Source organism: Amblyraja radiata, chromosome 31 (assembly GCF_010909765.2).
Source record: "Amblyraja radiata isolate CabotCenter1 chromosome 31, sAmbRad1.1.pri, whole genome shotgun sequence".
Lineage (NCBI taxonomy): Eukaryota > Metazoa > Chordata > Chondrichthyes > Rajiformes > Rajidae > Amblyraja > Amblyraja radiata.
In genome coordinates, this window is record NC_045986.1 from 4,481,369 (window position 1) to 4,497,714 (window position 16,346).

The 16,346-nt window shown below is 44.3% G+C and overlaps 1 protein-coding gene across 11 annotated transcripts in view; it reads left to right on the forward strand.

Annotated features, from left to right (window-relative positions):
- Positions 1 to 16,346, forward strand: part of prdm16 (PR/SET domain 16) — a 771,474-nt gene that overhangs the window by 594,638 nt on the left and 160,490 nt on the right. For all 11 annotated transcript variants that reach the window (XM_033047847.1, XM_033047849.1, XM_033047848.1 and 8 more), the window contains exon 3: positions 7,813 to 7,947. In XM_033047847.1, the coding sequence (XP_032903738.1) occupies positions 7,813 to 7,947 (135 nt within the window). The remainder of the gene's footprint in view (positions 1 to 7,812; positions 7,948 to 16,346) is intronic.

Consider the following 16,346-nt stretch of genomic DNA (forward strand, 5'->3'; position numbering starts at 1 on the left):
TTCTGGATAAATGTGCCTATTTTGCAGATTCCTGGTTTCACAAGAGAATGTACCGAATCATTGAATGTAACTATTTTAAAGGCTCATTTTGCAATTGATATTTTAGATTGCCTAAAATTGAGTTGTATTGATTGTACATATATTTGTACTGTCTAATTACCTCAAGAAATCTCAATGTGACTGATTTCTTTAAATTGGATTTGGAGTACAGTGTAGTGAAAAGCCAACCTCATTCTAGCAGGCTGTTACTCTGGTTATTCATTTGCAGTAGTTTGGAGATCTATTTCGCCAAATCGCAACAGTATCTCAGCAATGCAAATTTCCAACTCTATTAGAAAGAAAGATTTTTTTTCCAAAACAAGGCAAAGATGACATTAATCCAAAATGGTAAAGGAGGAACATTTTGTCTGAAGAAGGGTATCGACCCGAAACGTTGCCCATTCTTTCTCTCCGGAGAGGCAGCCTGGCCCGCTGAGTTACTCCAGCATTTTGTGTATACCTTACCATTTTGCATTTTGTAAGTATTGCCTAGAAATTGCAACAGAATTTGCTTAAGAATTGGTTTAATATGTGGATTTCAAATATGTTCGAAACATTAAACCTGGAAGAATTAAATGGGGCTTTATTCTTTATTCACTGAGAGTAGGGAAGATTCAAACAAGGGGACATGACTTGAGAATTAAGGGACAGAGGTTTAGGGGTAACATGAGGGGGAACTTCTTTACTCAGAGAGTGGTGGCTGTGTGGAATGAGCTTCCAGCGAAGGTGGTGGAGGCAGGTTAGTTTTTATCATTTAAAAATAAATTGGATAGTTATATGGACGGGAAAGGAATGGAGGGTTATGGTCTGAGCGCAGGTATATGGGACTAGGGGAGAATACGTGTTCGGCACGGACTAGAAGGGTCGAGATGGCCTGTTTCCGTGCTGTAATTATTATATGGTTATATGGTTATATAGATATGAGATTCCTTCTTGCAGGCTAATCAGACCACTTCCAAAAGACATGGTATGCATTTATCGACTTATTACAAGCATAAGGTGCAACAGTACTCTGAAAAGAAATGGTTTCAGGATCTGGTAAGGGGGGGATGAAAAATACGAAGTTGGTATACCCCTTTCTGCTCTGTCTTCTTAATAGAGCTTTTGTTTCTTTTTCTCTTTTTTCTTTTCTACGACCTATTTCTTAACTTTTTTCTCCAACTTCGTGTAAGGGTCTTTTTTCTTGATCACTTTTTCACACAATCACGACTCTTTCTCGCTTTCTTTACTTTTTTCTCTTTTTAAAGCTTAAAAAATGAAGTGGTACAAGAAATGTAATAAGTTATATTTGGCTTGTATTAATGTAATGTACTTTACTTCTAAAAAATAAAATTATATTAAAAAAAATAAAAAAATTGAATTACATTTTAAAAAAAAGAATTGGTTTAAGTATTTGAACCCGTTATAAAAGTTTAGAACCTGCTTTAAAACAAGATGAGAATTCAGCACCAGAGTGCAACATTCAAAACTTTCTCCTTCTCACTTCATTTGAATGAAAATCTGAACCTGCTAAAATTAATATGTTATTCCTGTTTTCAGTTGTCACAAGTACGGTAGTAAGTTTTTATTCTTGTTGGACCGGACAGTAGTTGTTGTCTGACCAAATAGTTTTGTTACAGCTCAATAACTTCATCCAATAGGCACTAAGGTGTAAAAATATTTCTTATAATGTTTCTAACAATTTTCTTTAAAATCAGATTATTAAAAGATATTTGAAAGATTAAATAGAGATAAATAATATTCACAAACAGGAGGGTTGATATATTTAAAGGTAACTAGAGAGCAGTCCTGAACGACTATCTACCTCATTGGATTATCTTTGGACTATTTTTGGATTATTTTTGGACCCTTGGACTATCTTTGATCGGACCTTGGTGGCATTAGCTTGCACTAAATGTTATTCCCTTATCATGTATCTGTACACTGTAAATGTAAATGGCTCGATGGTAATCATGTATTGTCTTTCCACTGACTGGTTAGCACACGACAAAAGCTTTTGCCTGTACCTCGGTACACGTACTATAAACTAATGCTGAATTTATTGGTAAAAGCAACAGAGGGGAAATGAATTGAATAATTATAAAAAGACTGGTTGTGATCTGGGGTCCACTGCCTTGAAGAATAATGGAACTAATATTAAGTTTTAAAATGATTTGGATCGATATTTACAATGGAAAGTATTACATTGATATAGAGAAAGAATAGGATCGGATTAAATCGGTAGCCGATTAAATTGGCATCAAGGTTAATAGGGTGGCACATTGGCTTTCATCAGTCAGAGTATTGACTATAAAGTTGGGAGGATACGTCACAGTTGTATAATACATTGGTGAGGCCACAGTTGAAGTATTGTGTTCAGTTTTGGTCAGCCTGTTATAGGATAGATATTGTTAAGATGGAAAGGTGCTGAAAAGATTTACAAGGATGTTGCCAGGACTCGAGGGCCTGAGCTGTAGGGAGAGGTTGAGAAGGCTGGGTCTCTATTCCATGGAGCGCAGGAGGATGAGGGGAATCAAGAGCCCGAGGACATAGGTTTATGGTGAGAAGGGAAAGATTTAATATGAACCTGGGGGGCAACTATTTCTATACAAAGGGTGTTGGGTATATGGAATGAGCTGCCAGAGGAGGTAGTTAGGTCAGGTACTATAACAACATTTAAAAGACACCTGGACAGGTACATGGATTTGAAAGGTTTGGAACGATATGGACCAAACGCAGGCAGGTGGGACTAGTGCAGATGGGACGTCTTGGTTGGCATGGATAGGTTGGGCTGAAGGGCCTGTTTCCATGTTGTATGAATCTAACTCTAAAAATGGGCAGCACAGTGGTGCTTTTGGAAGAGCTATTGACATTTTTTTTTAATTTTAAATTTTACATCTTACATTTTTTAATTTTACATTTTAAATGAACCCCGGTTCGATCCTGACCTTGGGTGCTGTCTGTGTGGAGTTTGTGTTCATTAGACTCTATAAATTGCATCTAATGCATGGCAAGTGGATGCAAACGTAAGATAACGTAAAACTCGTGTAAACAGATGATCGATGGTCAACCTGGACTCGCTGGGCCGAAGGGCCTGTTTCCATGCAGTATTATTCATTCATTCAATCAATCAATCAAAAAGGCTAACTTGGATGAAATGTGTTCAATCACTGTGTGGGGCATTAAAAATATACAGTTAAAGAGACCAATCTTTAGATGGTTCAGGAGAGATGAAACAAAAACAAATTGTGCCCAAATATCTTGTGAATCTCTTACAAGGTGCAATTCTAAACTGAAAGAAAGCAGATGCCGTTCAGGGGATTAATGTTACAGTTACATCCAAGTGATGTAGCTGGTCACTTACTTCTGGCCAAATCCTCGCTGGTGAGCACGTAATCGAGCCTGCGCGTTTAAAGGCGTGCAGCATGACTAATGCAGCTTCTCCATGAGGTCTAGATCTTATCTGATCTTATCCTCTGATCAAAAAAGCAAATATCCTACCATCTGTAGAACATAAAATGTTGAAGATATTGTAGTTGAAAGAGGAGTTGGGATTGATGGGTGATGGCAGAGAGATGCCGACAACATTAAGGGAAGGGGTAAGATCAAGGAACAATGCTGCAGAAAGGACAGAATCAGGGAAGGTGCAGTGACCACGAAGGAAAGGACAGTAACGAGGGTGGAGATGACAAGGGCATTGTTTGGGGACAGTGTCACGCATGTGATCAGACAAGGAACCTGGTGTGTTTAGTTTAGGTTTAGTTTAGTAAGAACAGTGCGGAAACAGACCCTATTCCCCACCGAGTCCACGTTGACCAGCGGTCCCCGCACACTAACATTATCCTACACACAAGGGAGAGTTTTACAATTATACCAAGCCAAATAACCTACAAACCTGCACGTCTTTGGAGTGTGGGAGGAAACCGGGGATCTCGGAGAAAGCTCAGGGAGAAGGTACAAACTCTGTACAGACAACACCCGTAGTCAGGATCGAACCTGGGTCTAGCGCTGTAAGGCAGCAGCTCTTCCGCTCTGCCACCACACCAGTAGGGGGTAGCAGTAGTGGTTTGAGACAAACTATAATGCGAGAGATAAGGTGAAGAGGGGATGCTTGATGTTAGCTAACACCAATAAAAATCACCTTTCAAGAATACCTGTGGGAAAGTTGATTACTCAGAATCTGTCAGAGATAGATGGTCTAAGTAGAGTTGATGCCCTTTAAATATAATTGAAGCAGACCTCACCTTCCACTGCTGGTCTGTTTCAGTGTGAGTGGCACAAATTTGTCATTAGGTGTGGGTTGCACCTGTTTTGGTGTCAGTGTACATGCTAATCTACCTGCACCCATATGAAGCATGTGACTTGGAACACATTTGGACAGGTGCGCAGGTTTTAGATTAAATCCCTTCAGGTAGTGTATAAAAATCAGCACTGCACAGAGGAACTTCTAGCCTAACATGCCTTTAGCAGCATGGAGCCTAGAATTACATCCTAAGGCACTGGTGAGAAATGATCACTCAGCTTTCTGATTCAAAGGCAAGATGGCCAGCCACTGAGCCAATGCTAACATTTCAGTCTGAAGAGCTGGGAGCAGGTCAACTATTTACTTTCTTGACCAAGTGTAATCGCACACTGCCAGAGAGAAGGATTGGGGAAAGAAAGGGGAATTCCTCCGTAAAGAGGGGAATTTTGTGGCTTTGATGTTATGTGGGGTTCATGTACAAAGAACAGGAACCAATTGCTAACAGGCAGGCAGTGGGACATGTTAGCGTTCACATATAAAAATAGCGGGTAAAATGATATTGGTGAACACTATGATACGACACAAATGAATATATGTACAGCCTCCGAGAATGTCGGAAGAACTTTTGCACAGTTTTTGTTTTGTATATATTTTTATTCTGATAAAGTTTATTTTGATTTAAAAAAATTCCTAATAGCATCTAATTATTTAGAACATTCTCATTCTATTAATCACCCAATGAGTTACTGAAAAACAGATCATAATATTGACCTTTTTTAGCATGCACACTATTATTAGTTCACTATCAATTCAAAGACTTCTAAACTCCATGTCAGTTTGATGTTATTTGGAGATGAGTGGACCAGTCCTCTTTTCTTTCAGTCAACCCACTTCACATGCCCGCCAACCAGCGAGTTGCGAGGCAACTATTTCTTGGAAACAATTTTTAGGCAGGTTGTTTTTTTAAAAGAACTCTCCGCTATAAATCATTCTGATTTTATTTGCTAAGTGAGGAGCTGGAAATATTTGAACTCCCCAGTGCAGGGAGTCAATGTTTAGAGTCGATGACTAATCACTTTCTGCACAGTCGGGGATTCCAGCCCTTAAACCAGATTATAGCAATAATTTGCAGATTGGTTTCAGATGAAGAACTCCACAGACCTTTGCAAGTTGCTGATGGAGGAAGCATTCTTTTACTTTTCCTTGTGGTTCACCTGCACCCACAGGGCCACACCCTGAGACAGACCTGTTGCTATTTTAGCATTGTTGGCCGTTCAGACACATGGATCACATCGGGAGAGTCTGGTCCTGCAATTGTCTCTTCTGGCCCTTCTTTCTTCTCCCTCCCAAAATAAAGCTTCAGGCCATTGGCAAGATGCCTTTGGGTAGCGTGACTGAGAAATTCAGCATGCAAATCACAGCATCCAGCGAGTCAAGAAGCTGCATAAACTGGGCGGCATTCAGATACAGAATCAGAATCATCGTGGATTGGAGACCGTCTTTATCAGAGCAAAGTCATTTTGAAGTGTGGTAAAAACTAAAGGAGCATTCTTTAGTTATTGAAGGTACCAAAATGAATCTTTTCTTTAAATTGCTTTCATCATTCAATATAATATACAATATGCAAATCAACATTGCATTTGCCTATGGTACAGAAAATGAAGTGGCAAGAAAGTTTAAAACAAATAATGTCGGAACTTTGCAGGTAGGCGAGACAAAAACAAGGAGTGTACACTAATATTTTATATTTAATAAGCCTATTAGCAGCCTTTTGAAGCTCAGAGGGTAGTGAAATGTTGGCTTCAAGGTGAATATATGTTAAGCAGATGGAAATTTTATGAAAACGTGTTTCCTTTACTAATTAAGGAATTCATATTCCAAACGACAAAGGAGTTCAGTTCCCTCTAGATTCTTCCATATAGTGTTTCATGAGTTGAAGCGGGTAGTGATGAATGAACCCTGAACACTGATTGTATCAAAATAATTAGCTCATTGTATCAATTTTATATTTGGATACAAAAGCGTTTCCCGGAGTGGTCCCAATAGTATTTAAGACGCGCCATAAATATATACGCAAGGAAGTACAAAGGTTTGATCATTGGTGGGTCATTATTTGTTGACCTTAGCTACAAGTTGAGTAAAGGTGCTATATAAATAGCAAAATCATCCCGGTGACTATTCTCAATTGCCGTCCAGGAGCTTGTGGTCGAAGTGAATGTCTGGGATTATATGAACAGATGTCCACTGATATTCAAAAATCTGACATTTGCCATTACATTTTATGCTTTAAGAATGCTTTACTGGGGTGGTTGCCCGCTGTGTGGAGTTTGTATGTTCTCCTTGTGGCTGCGAGGGTTTCCTATGGGTGCTCCGGTTTCCTCCCACATCCCAAAGACACGAGGGTTTGTGGGTTCATTGGTTTCCGTAAATTGCCCCTTGTGTGTGGGGAGTGGATGAGAAAGTGGGTTAACATAAAACGAGTGTGGGCTCGGTGGGCCGACGGGCCTGTTTCCATGCTTGATCTTTAAACTATGAAACCTATTTAGACAGCTAGAACCCAAGAAAACTACAAGAGCTGTGGAGAGAAATTTTGCAAGTGAAAACATTGTGCAGCCAACCAACTGTTAGAATAGCACAAGCACTTGTTACTGAAACCTCAGCTTGTGGCCATGGTGTGAAAAACATTTGTGATGAAGTGCGGCAACTTTTCCTGCTCAGTAATATCTGCTGGTTGACTTGCAGATTAAGTCATGCCTGCAGACTAAAACTCATGAGTGAAGCCCATAATGTAACAATGCCACACATCATAGCAAGGGAATGCAATGGGTGCTAGATCTGATAATGACTGGCTGAATAACATCCTACATGTTGTAATTGAAGTTAGCATTTTACAAATTGCCTTCCATGGAAACTCACTTATATTTATTGGTTCGCTCACATATGGAGAACATATTATATTCTTACAAATAAGGAAAACTTTGTTTACACATAAACCCTTTCAAGTTGCCACAGAAAATGGAAAATGCTGGAGAAACATTCCAGGTCCATCAGATGGTGCAGACAATGAAGATGCCTTTGTAGATTGTGTGAAACCATTTCTTTGGGCCCACACCAAAAAATTAATACATGATATCCTCGTGTAAGAAGGAACTGCAGATGCTGGTTTACACCGAAGATAGATACAAAATGCTGGAGCAACTCAGTGGGACAGGCTGCATCTCTGGAGAGAAGAAATGGGTGACATTTCAGGTCAAGACCCTTCTTCAGGTCAGAAGCAAAACGTCACCCATTCCTTCGCTCCAGAGATGCTGCCTGTCCCGCTGAGTTACTCCAGAGATGCTGCCTGTCCCGCTGAGTTACTCCAGAGATGCTGCCTGTCCTGCTGAGTTACTCCATTTTGTGCCTCTTACATGTGATTGTCCATCTTTTTATGCTTGTTTTTTCCAGATTGGGATTAAAGTTTCTTTTTTTTTTTACAGAATCAAGAAACAGCTGCTTTACTAACTGAGAATTTTAGACGGTAAAAATGTTTTTGTTCTATTATTTTGCAGATTGTTGATGAGCTGGGGAATTTAAAATTCTGCATTGATGCGAACCAGGCTGGAAGCGGGAACTGGCTGAAGTACATCTGCTCAGCGCACACCTACAACCATCAGAATTTAGTAGCTTGTCAGATTAATGACCAGGTGAGTTGCCTTCATGGCACTGATTCCTCAATCCTGTTGTGATGCAATTCCTTTTGATAGAACTCCATGTACAAAACTAGATGCAACTATCAGGAAATAATTTAACAATAACACCGCAACACAACATCAGACACTTTTAAAGTAAAGATTAAATGTCCATCTCAGCAAAGTGATGGGTGTTAGCAGTGCTAAAGCACTCTCCTCTAACATTTGCCTTACTCACTTTTTCACTGGTGAATATTATGTGTGTGTAAGGAACCCTGCTGTAAAATACATCTAACTGCAACATCTTGTGTAAATATATTTTTAATTCATTTGTAAACCTATACTTGGGTCTGAAAATCATGAGTCACCTGGTACAAAGAAACACTTTTTAAAAAATGATTGCAGAAAAATCCTTGTTATTGTGCAGTATCAACATAATAGTAAATTATTAAATTGATTGAATGAAATAATTGCCACACAATCCTGAATCTAATTAAGCATATTTCTTGATATAGCTTCATTTCCACTTAAAAAGGCGTGTCGATTTTTGAGATACCTTTTTCTTAATGCTCTCATCATTGTTAACCTGTAAGCATGTTGCATTATGTAGAAACATGCAATCCCTACACTGTCTTCTGGGCCTTCAACCTTCACCCTGCCTCGCTATGTAGTCTCGACGAGAACAATGTTTCTTGTTTGGGCAATATACAGCAAGAAAGTTCAAATCAATGTCCAATGACAGCTTGCAGATTCCAAATGCTGGATAGTAATGCACAAACCACAAGGCAAGGATGTTTAACAATTGCATTTGTCATGTTGTCCTTCGGTGTGGTGGAGTTGACAGAATCTACAGCTTTCAAAATGGCCGGTTTTAGAACTGTTGACTACTGTATGTCATGTTGTTACTTGTGGGCGGAGCACCAAGGCAAATTCCTTGTATGTGAATACTTGGCCAATAAACTTACTTACTTGTTAGAACAAAGTTCAACACAGGAACTGGCCTCTTGGCCCACGATGAATGTGCTGACCATGTTGCCAAATGAAACTAATACGATCTGCCTGTATATATCCCTCCATTCTCTGTATGTTCATGTGCCTGTCCAAATGTCTCTTCAACCTCACTTCCCCTGGCAGCACGTTCCAGACACTCACCACCCAGTATTAAAAAACTGCCCTCGCAATTTTTCTTTTAAACTTTCTCCCTCTCACCTTAAAGCCGTGCCTTCTACTCTTTATCATTTCCTCCTGGGGAAATACGCTATCTACCCTACCTATGCCTCTCATAATTTTATATCCTTCGATCAAATCTCCCCTCAACCTCAGATGCTCCAGAGTAAACAATCGCAGTATGTCCAATTAGCACTTCCTATAGCTAATACTCTTTAATCCAGGCAACATCCTGGTCAACCTCATATGCTTCCTCTCCAACGCCTCCAATCCTTCCTGTAATGGGGTGACCAAAGCTGGGCTCAATAGTCCAAATGCAGCCTCACCAACGTTTTATACAGCTGCAATATGACTTACTGTCTGTAATGCTCCAACTGATGAAGGCATGCCTTATTACCGCCATATCTACCTGCATTTATACCTTTATATTTACATTATACATTTACAGGGAGCTATGGACTTGCACCCCAAGATCCCTCTATACAGGGACCTTCCATTGACTGTATACGTTTGATTTCCTAAATTGTAACAGGACACATTATCCAGATTAATCTCCATCTGTCACTTCTCTGCCCATTTCCCAAACTGATCTTTATGCTATTGGCAACTTTCCTCACTAACCTCAACTCCACATTTTGTGTCAGTGGGTGGGTAAATTATGCATCACGTTTTGACTTGCATGGAGTTATTGGATATTACAGACTTACACTTCAAAATTGCTTTCGAATTGTCACTTTCGAAACTTTGTGCTCAGTATTCTTGTAAAAGATAAAAAGTCTTGGACAGCATTTGTCAACAACTTTAATCTCACCACTCTGTTCAGAAACGGAGAGTCGAAGACAAAATGTATTGTACCACCCACCTGATTTTACTCTTTATCAAACTCAGCAAATATTATGTGGTGTAAAGCCAACTTTCCAAGTCTTGTGAGTTTAAAGGCCAGTCATTTGGAACTATCTGTTATTTTTAATTATGAGTTTTACACCTCATAGAATGTATCTGGATCACAGGAGGTCCATGATAATGTCAGATTGTTGTCGTTCTACTATTCACATTCCATGTTTGCTGATTTATATTAATAGTATGGGCAGAGGCAAGACACACAGAGCCTTTGTAAAACCCTGTGGCAGATACCAGAGGCACTATCCCACTAATGAAGGAACAGTATCAAACTAATATGTTGGAGGGTTCTACTCTGGTTCAACCCCACCTTTATTATAACCATTGAGTAATTGGTTTAAGCCAATAGCCTTTTGTGTCTACCCCTGACTGCAGATTTTGGCAAGGCAGTCAGGGGAGGGTTTAGCCATTACTGGGGAATATCAGAGCACAAGAAAACATCAATGGATGGAAGGTGTAGGAAGGAACTGCAGATGCTGGTTTACACCGAAGATAGACAAAAAATGCTGGAGTAACACTGGGTCAGGCAGCATCTCGAGAGAGAAGGAATAGGTGATGTTTCAGGTCGAGACCGGGGAGTCTGAAGAAAAGCCTCGGCCCGAAACGTCACCTATTCCTTTTCTCCAGAGATGCTGCCTGTCCCACCGAGTTACTCCAGCATTTTGTGTCATTCTTTGATGGATGGAAGGTCAGATGTACGGCAAGGAATGCCTGTAGGGGGGAGACAGCAGCAGTGGAACAGGAAACCTGAGAGAAGACTTCTGCTAAACCCTGGGTTGCAATAAAATTATTTGATCTCATTGTAACACCTGTGTCAATATTGCAAATCCCATTTGCGATTTTTGAAGCTGCATCAGTTGTCATTTGCTTCTTTCTGCATTGTAATGCTGCCTTCATTTGTCACAGTCTGCCCTCTCCTCATTCTCATCCACTTCACCTCCCAATACTTTTCCACCGGTCCCTCATTCTCCTCGCCTGCCTGCCTGCCACTCCCCTCTCATCAGCCCAACTCTCCTCACCTGTTGCACTCAGTTGCCTCTGATCGCCAATTAACCCGGTATATAGACTCTCCTCACCGTTCACAAAGTGCCAGATTGTTCTCAGCATTCATGCAAGACTCTCCAGCGATTTCCCGACTTCCTGCCTGGCTTCGACTCTCCTTTCGTCTGTCCCTCGCTGGTTTGTTTGCATCGTGTGTTGGATTTCCTGGTGACCGGACCTTCCGCTACCCCGACTACGTCTCCTGCCTGCCCCTCTTCAGAACCCTCGCTCAATCCTGAGCCTCTGTGTGAGCACGGTGTACCCATTCCTGTGTTACTACTCTGTGTTACAGTAACGTAATAAAGTTCGTTACCAACTATACCTGCCTGATTCTGTGCTGCTATTGGGTCCAAGCTATACCCATTACAGTACAATCTGGCCCACAATGGACTCAGCGCACACAACGTCTCCGTCAAACCGCTTCGAGATGATTGAGCACACGCTCCTGCAGCACGAAGCTATGCTCACTGCCTCCAACTCCGAGGTTCGACAGGCTGTGTCAAACCAGGAGCAAGCATTGGTTGCACTAGCCACCCAGGTCCAACAGCTGACGACCACCCTCGCCCAGGCTACACCCCAAGCTTCGCCTCCGGCTCCGACAGCACCAGCTCCCGGTCCGCCAGGAACCCCGGAGCGCTACGCTGGAGACCTGGAGGGCTGCAACCCATTCATCACGAACACATTCATTCATCTTCGCCCTACAGCCCTACACCTTCGCCCAGGAAGTGGCGAGAGTGGCGTTTACCATTAATCACCTGACTGGCAGAGCTCGGCTGTGGGGAACGGCTGAATGGGAGCGACGCACGCCGGCTTGCTCCTCTTTCCAGGCCTTCGCCGCGGAGCTTCGCAAGGTGTTCGGTGAGGTTTCGATGGGTCCGGACGCTGCGGGAGGTCTGCTGGGGTTGAGCCAGGGGAACCAGAGCGTCGCTGACTTCGCCATCGACTTTCGCACCAGGGTCCGTCAGAGTGATTGGAACGCCCCGGCCCAGTGTGACGCTTTCTTGCTGGGCTTGAATGACTATATCAAGGATGAGTTGGTGTCCCACGACCTTCCTTCTTCTCTGGATGGGCTTATCGAGCTAACGACCCGTCTGGACCGACGCATCCTGGCGAGACGTCGGGAGAGGCGACAGGGACAGGCGGTCCGCCAGCTATCCACCCAAGCTCGTTTTCCTCCGGAGACTGGATTACCCTCTTCGGGGCAACCGTCGAGGCAACCCGAACCCATGCAGGTGGGTGGCACCAGTCTCACCCCCGAGGAACGGGAACGTCGGCGTCGGGGGAACCTCTGTCTCTACTGTGGCCTGGCGGGTCATTACATCTCCAAGTGTCCAGTAAAAGGCCGGACTCACCAGTAGCGGAGGAATTACTGGTGAGTCGAACCTCTGAACTTTCCTCTGCCTGACGCCCTCTTTGTCATGCCCGTCTGCTGTTGTCTGATGGTTCTCACACCCTCGCCACCTTCATAGACTCTGGTTGTGACATTAATCTTATGGACAAGGAACTAGCCCGCCAGCTTGGCATCAGATGTGTTCCCCTGCCTGAACCTGTTCCCGCCAACGCCCTCGACGGCCATCTCCTGGGGACTGTTTCTCACCAGACGGTCCCAGTGCGCATGCTCCTGTCTGGTAATCACCATGAGACCATCCAGTTCCACATCCTGCAGTCTCCCCATCTTCCCCTCATCCTGGGTTACCCCTGGCTTCGGCGACACAACCCCAACATCGACTGGAGGACGGGGGTCATCTTGGGTTGGAGCCCTTCCTGCCACCAAGTGTGCCTGAAGCAAGCCTCAGCTCCTCAACCGGCCACCTGCTCCAGTTCTGCTCCAGATCTGACGGGGGTCCCAGCCGAGTACCATGACTTTGGGGAGGTTTTTAGCAAGCCTAGGGCCACCTCCCTTCCTCCTAATCGGCCCTATGACTGTGCCATAGACCTCCTGCCTGGTTCCGCTCCTCCTAGGGGTCGCCTTTACTCCCTGTCCGCCCCTGAGAGAGGCGCCATGGAGAAATACATAAACGACTCCTTGGCTGCTGGTCTCATCTGTCCAACCTCATCTGTTGTATCCGTTGTTCAAGATGTGGACTCTTTTACATCGGCGAGACCAAACGTAGACTGGGCGATTGTTTCGCTGAACAGCTTCGCTCTTTCCGCCTGGACCTCTCTGATCTCCCTGTTGCCAAACACATTAATTCCCCTTCCCATTTCCACAATGACCGTTCAGTCCTAGGCCTCCTCCATTGTCAGAGTGAGGCTAAACGCAAATTGGAGGAGCAGCATCTCATATTTCGCTTGGTCAGCTTACAGCCCAGTGGTATGAATATTGATTTCTCTAACTACAAATAATATCTGCATTCCCTCTCCTTCCTTCTTCCACCCAAATCTTTTGTTCTCACCGAGCTACAGCAAACAATAATAATAATAATAATAATAAATTTTATTTATGGGCGCCTTTCAAGAGTCTCAAGGACACCTTACAAAAATTTAGCAGGTAGAGGAAAAACATGTAAGGGGAATGTAATAAATAGTAGAGACATGACTAGTACACAAAGTAAAGACAGAATTCAATACAAAACACAATATGAGGCAATTAATGCACAGATGAAAAGGGAGGGGGACGTGGGGCTAAGGATAGGCAGAGGTGAAGAGATGGGTCTTGAGGCGAGACTGGAAGATGGTGAGGGACACGGAATTGCGGATCAGTTGGGGGAGGGAGTTCCAGAGCCTGGGAGCTGCCCTGGAGAAGGCTCTGTCCCCAAAACTGAGGAGGTTGGACTTGTGGATGGAGAGGAGACCGGCTGATGTGGATCTGAGGGACCGTGAGGGTTGGTAGGGGGAGAGGAGGTCAGTGAGATATGGGGGGGCCAGATGGTGGAGGGCTTTGTAGGTGAGGATCAGGATTTTGTAGGTGATCCGGTGGGAGATGGGAAGCCAGTGAAGTTGTTTGAGGACTGGAGTGATGTGATGCCAGGATTTGGTGTGGGTGATGAGTCGGGCGGCTGCGTTCTGGACCAGTTGGAGTCGGTTGATGTAGGTGGAGCTGATGCCAAGGAGAAGTGAGTTGCAGTAGTCCAGTCGGGAGGAGATGAAGGCATGGATGAGTCTTTCAGCAGCGGGAGGTGTGAGAGAGGGTCTGAGTTTGGCGATGTTGCGGAGATGAAAGAAGGAGGTTTTAATGACAAGGCGGATGTGAGGCTCAAGGAAGAGGGTGGAATCAAAGATCACGCCAAGGTTGCGGGCCTGGGGAGATGGGGAGACAGTGGTGCCGTCGATGGTGAGAGTGGGGTTATTGATTTTGCTGAGTGTGGCTTTGGAGCCTATGAGGAGGAATTCTGTCTTATCGCTGTTGAGTTTGAGGAAATTATGTTGCATCCAGGTTTTTATAGCTGACAAACAGGAGTTGACATGGGAGAGGGTGGGGTTGTGGGGGGATTTGGTGCTGAGGTAGATCTGGGTGTCATCGGCGTAACAGTGGAAGTCCAGGTTGAAGTGGCGGAGTATCTGACCAAGGGGGAGGATGTAGATGATGAAGAGGAGGGGACCGAGTACGGAGCCTTGGGGAACGCCTTGAGTGACTATGGCTGTAGCAGAGGTGTGGTTGTGGAGAGAGATGAAGTGGGATCTGTTGGAAAGGTAGGAACGGAGCCAGCTGAGTGCAGAGCCTTCAATGCCGAGGTCTTTGAGTCTGGTGAGCAGGATGTTATGGTTCACTGTATCGAAGGCTGCGTTCAGGTCGAGGAGGATGAGGATGTTGAGGGAACCGGTGTCAGCAGAGGTGAGGAGGTCGTTGAGGACTTTGAGGAGAGCAGTTTATGTGCTATGGAGGGGGCGAAAGCCAGATTGGAGGGGTTCAAGTAGGTTATACGCAAGGAGGTGGGAATGAAGTTGCGACGCAACGATACGCTCCAGGGTTTTTGAAAGAAAGGGGAGGTTTGAGATTGGGCGGTAGTTAATGAGAGAGGAGGGATCAAGACCAGGTTTCTTTAAGATTGGTGTGACAGCAGCAGTTTTGAAAGCGGAGGGGACAATTCCTTGGGACAATGAGGAGTTGAAGAGATTAGTGAGGTAGGGGCAGAGAACGGGGAGGCAGGACTTCAACAGGGGAGTGGGGAGAGGGTCGAGGGAGCAGGTAGTGGGTTTGGAAGAGCTGATGAGTTTGGAGATTTCAATAGGGGTGACCAGGTCAAACTGGGAGAGGAAGCAGTGTGGAGGAGGGGTAAGGAGGTCAGTGGAGATGTTGAAAGGAGGGGCCTTGGTAGGTGGTGGAGTAGATGCTGGGGAGTCGGGTACAGGGGATAAAGATTGATAGATGGTGCTGATTTTATCAGCGAAAAAGTGGAGGAATGAGTTGCAGAGACCCGGAGTAGAGATAGGGAGAGTGTTGGCTCGAGGCTTGAGGAGGTTGCCCACTGTGGAGAAGAGGGTTCTGTGGTTTAGGCAGGGATCAGTGAATATGGAGGAGAGGTGGGCAGATTTTGCAGCAATGAGGGCATCTTTGTAGTCAGTGAGGTGGAGTTTGTAAGCTTCAAGGTGGACTGTGAGAGATGCTTTATTTGTGAGTCGTTCAAGTCGGCGACCAGTCTGTTTCAGTTTACGAAGTGCAGGTGTGTACCAGGGTGAAGTTGTGTTGAAAGTTACGGTTCTTGTTTTAAGGGGGGCCATAGTGTTAAGGGAGGTAGACAAGGTGGAATTGAGATGGTTTGTGAGATCATCAGGTGAGATGGGGTTGAGTCCAGGGGGAGAGTGGTGGAGAGGAGGTCAGAGAGATGGAGGGGATCAATGGATTTTAGATTACGGAAAGTGATTTCTCGGAGGAAGCGGGGGCGAGGTGTCGGAGAAGGGATGGTGAACCGTATAAGCTTATGATCGGAGAGGGGGAAGAGGCAAGGATGGAGGTCGAGTACCGGTTGATTTGTGGAGCAGACCAGGTCAAGGATGTGACCTTTGTCACGGGTGGGAAAGGTGACGTGCTGAGTGAAAGAGAAGTTGTCAAGTAATAAGGCAAATTCAGATGCGAGCTTGCAGGTGGGGGAGTCCATGTGAATATTTAAGTCACCAAACAATGACCTGTTTCCTTTATCATTGTTAATCTTCTGCATATCTTTCATTCATTTGTTCTATGTCTCTCTACATCACCGTCTAAATCTCCCATGACTTTCAGTCTCGTCCCCAAACGTTGCCCGCTCCTTCTCTCCAGAGATGCTGCCTGTCCCGCTGAGTAGCTCTCGTGTCTTTCTTCCCCCTGTTGCCCTCGCCCTTCCTCAGGTCGACCACCGCAAATTGTTCTGTTGAGAGAACAAAACATA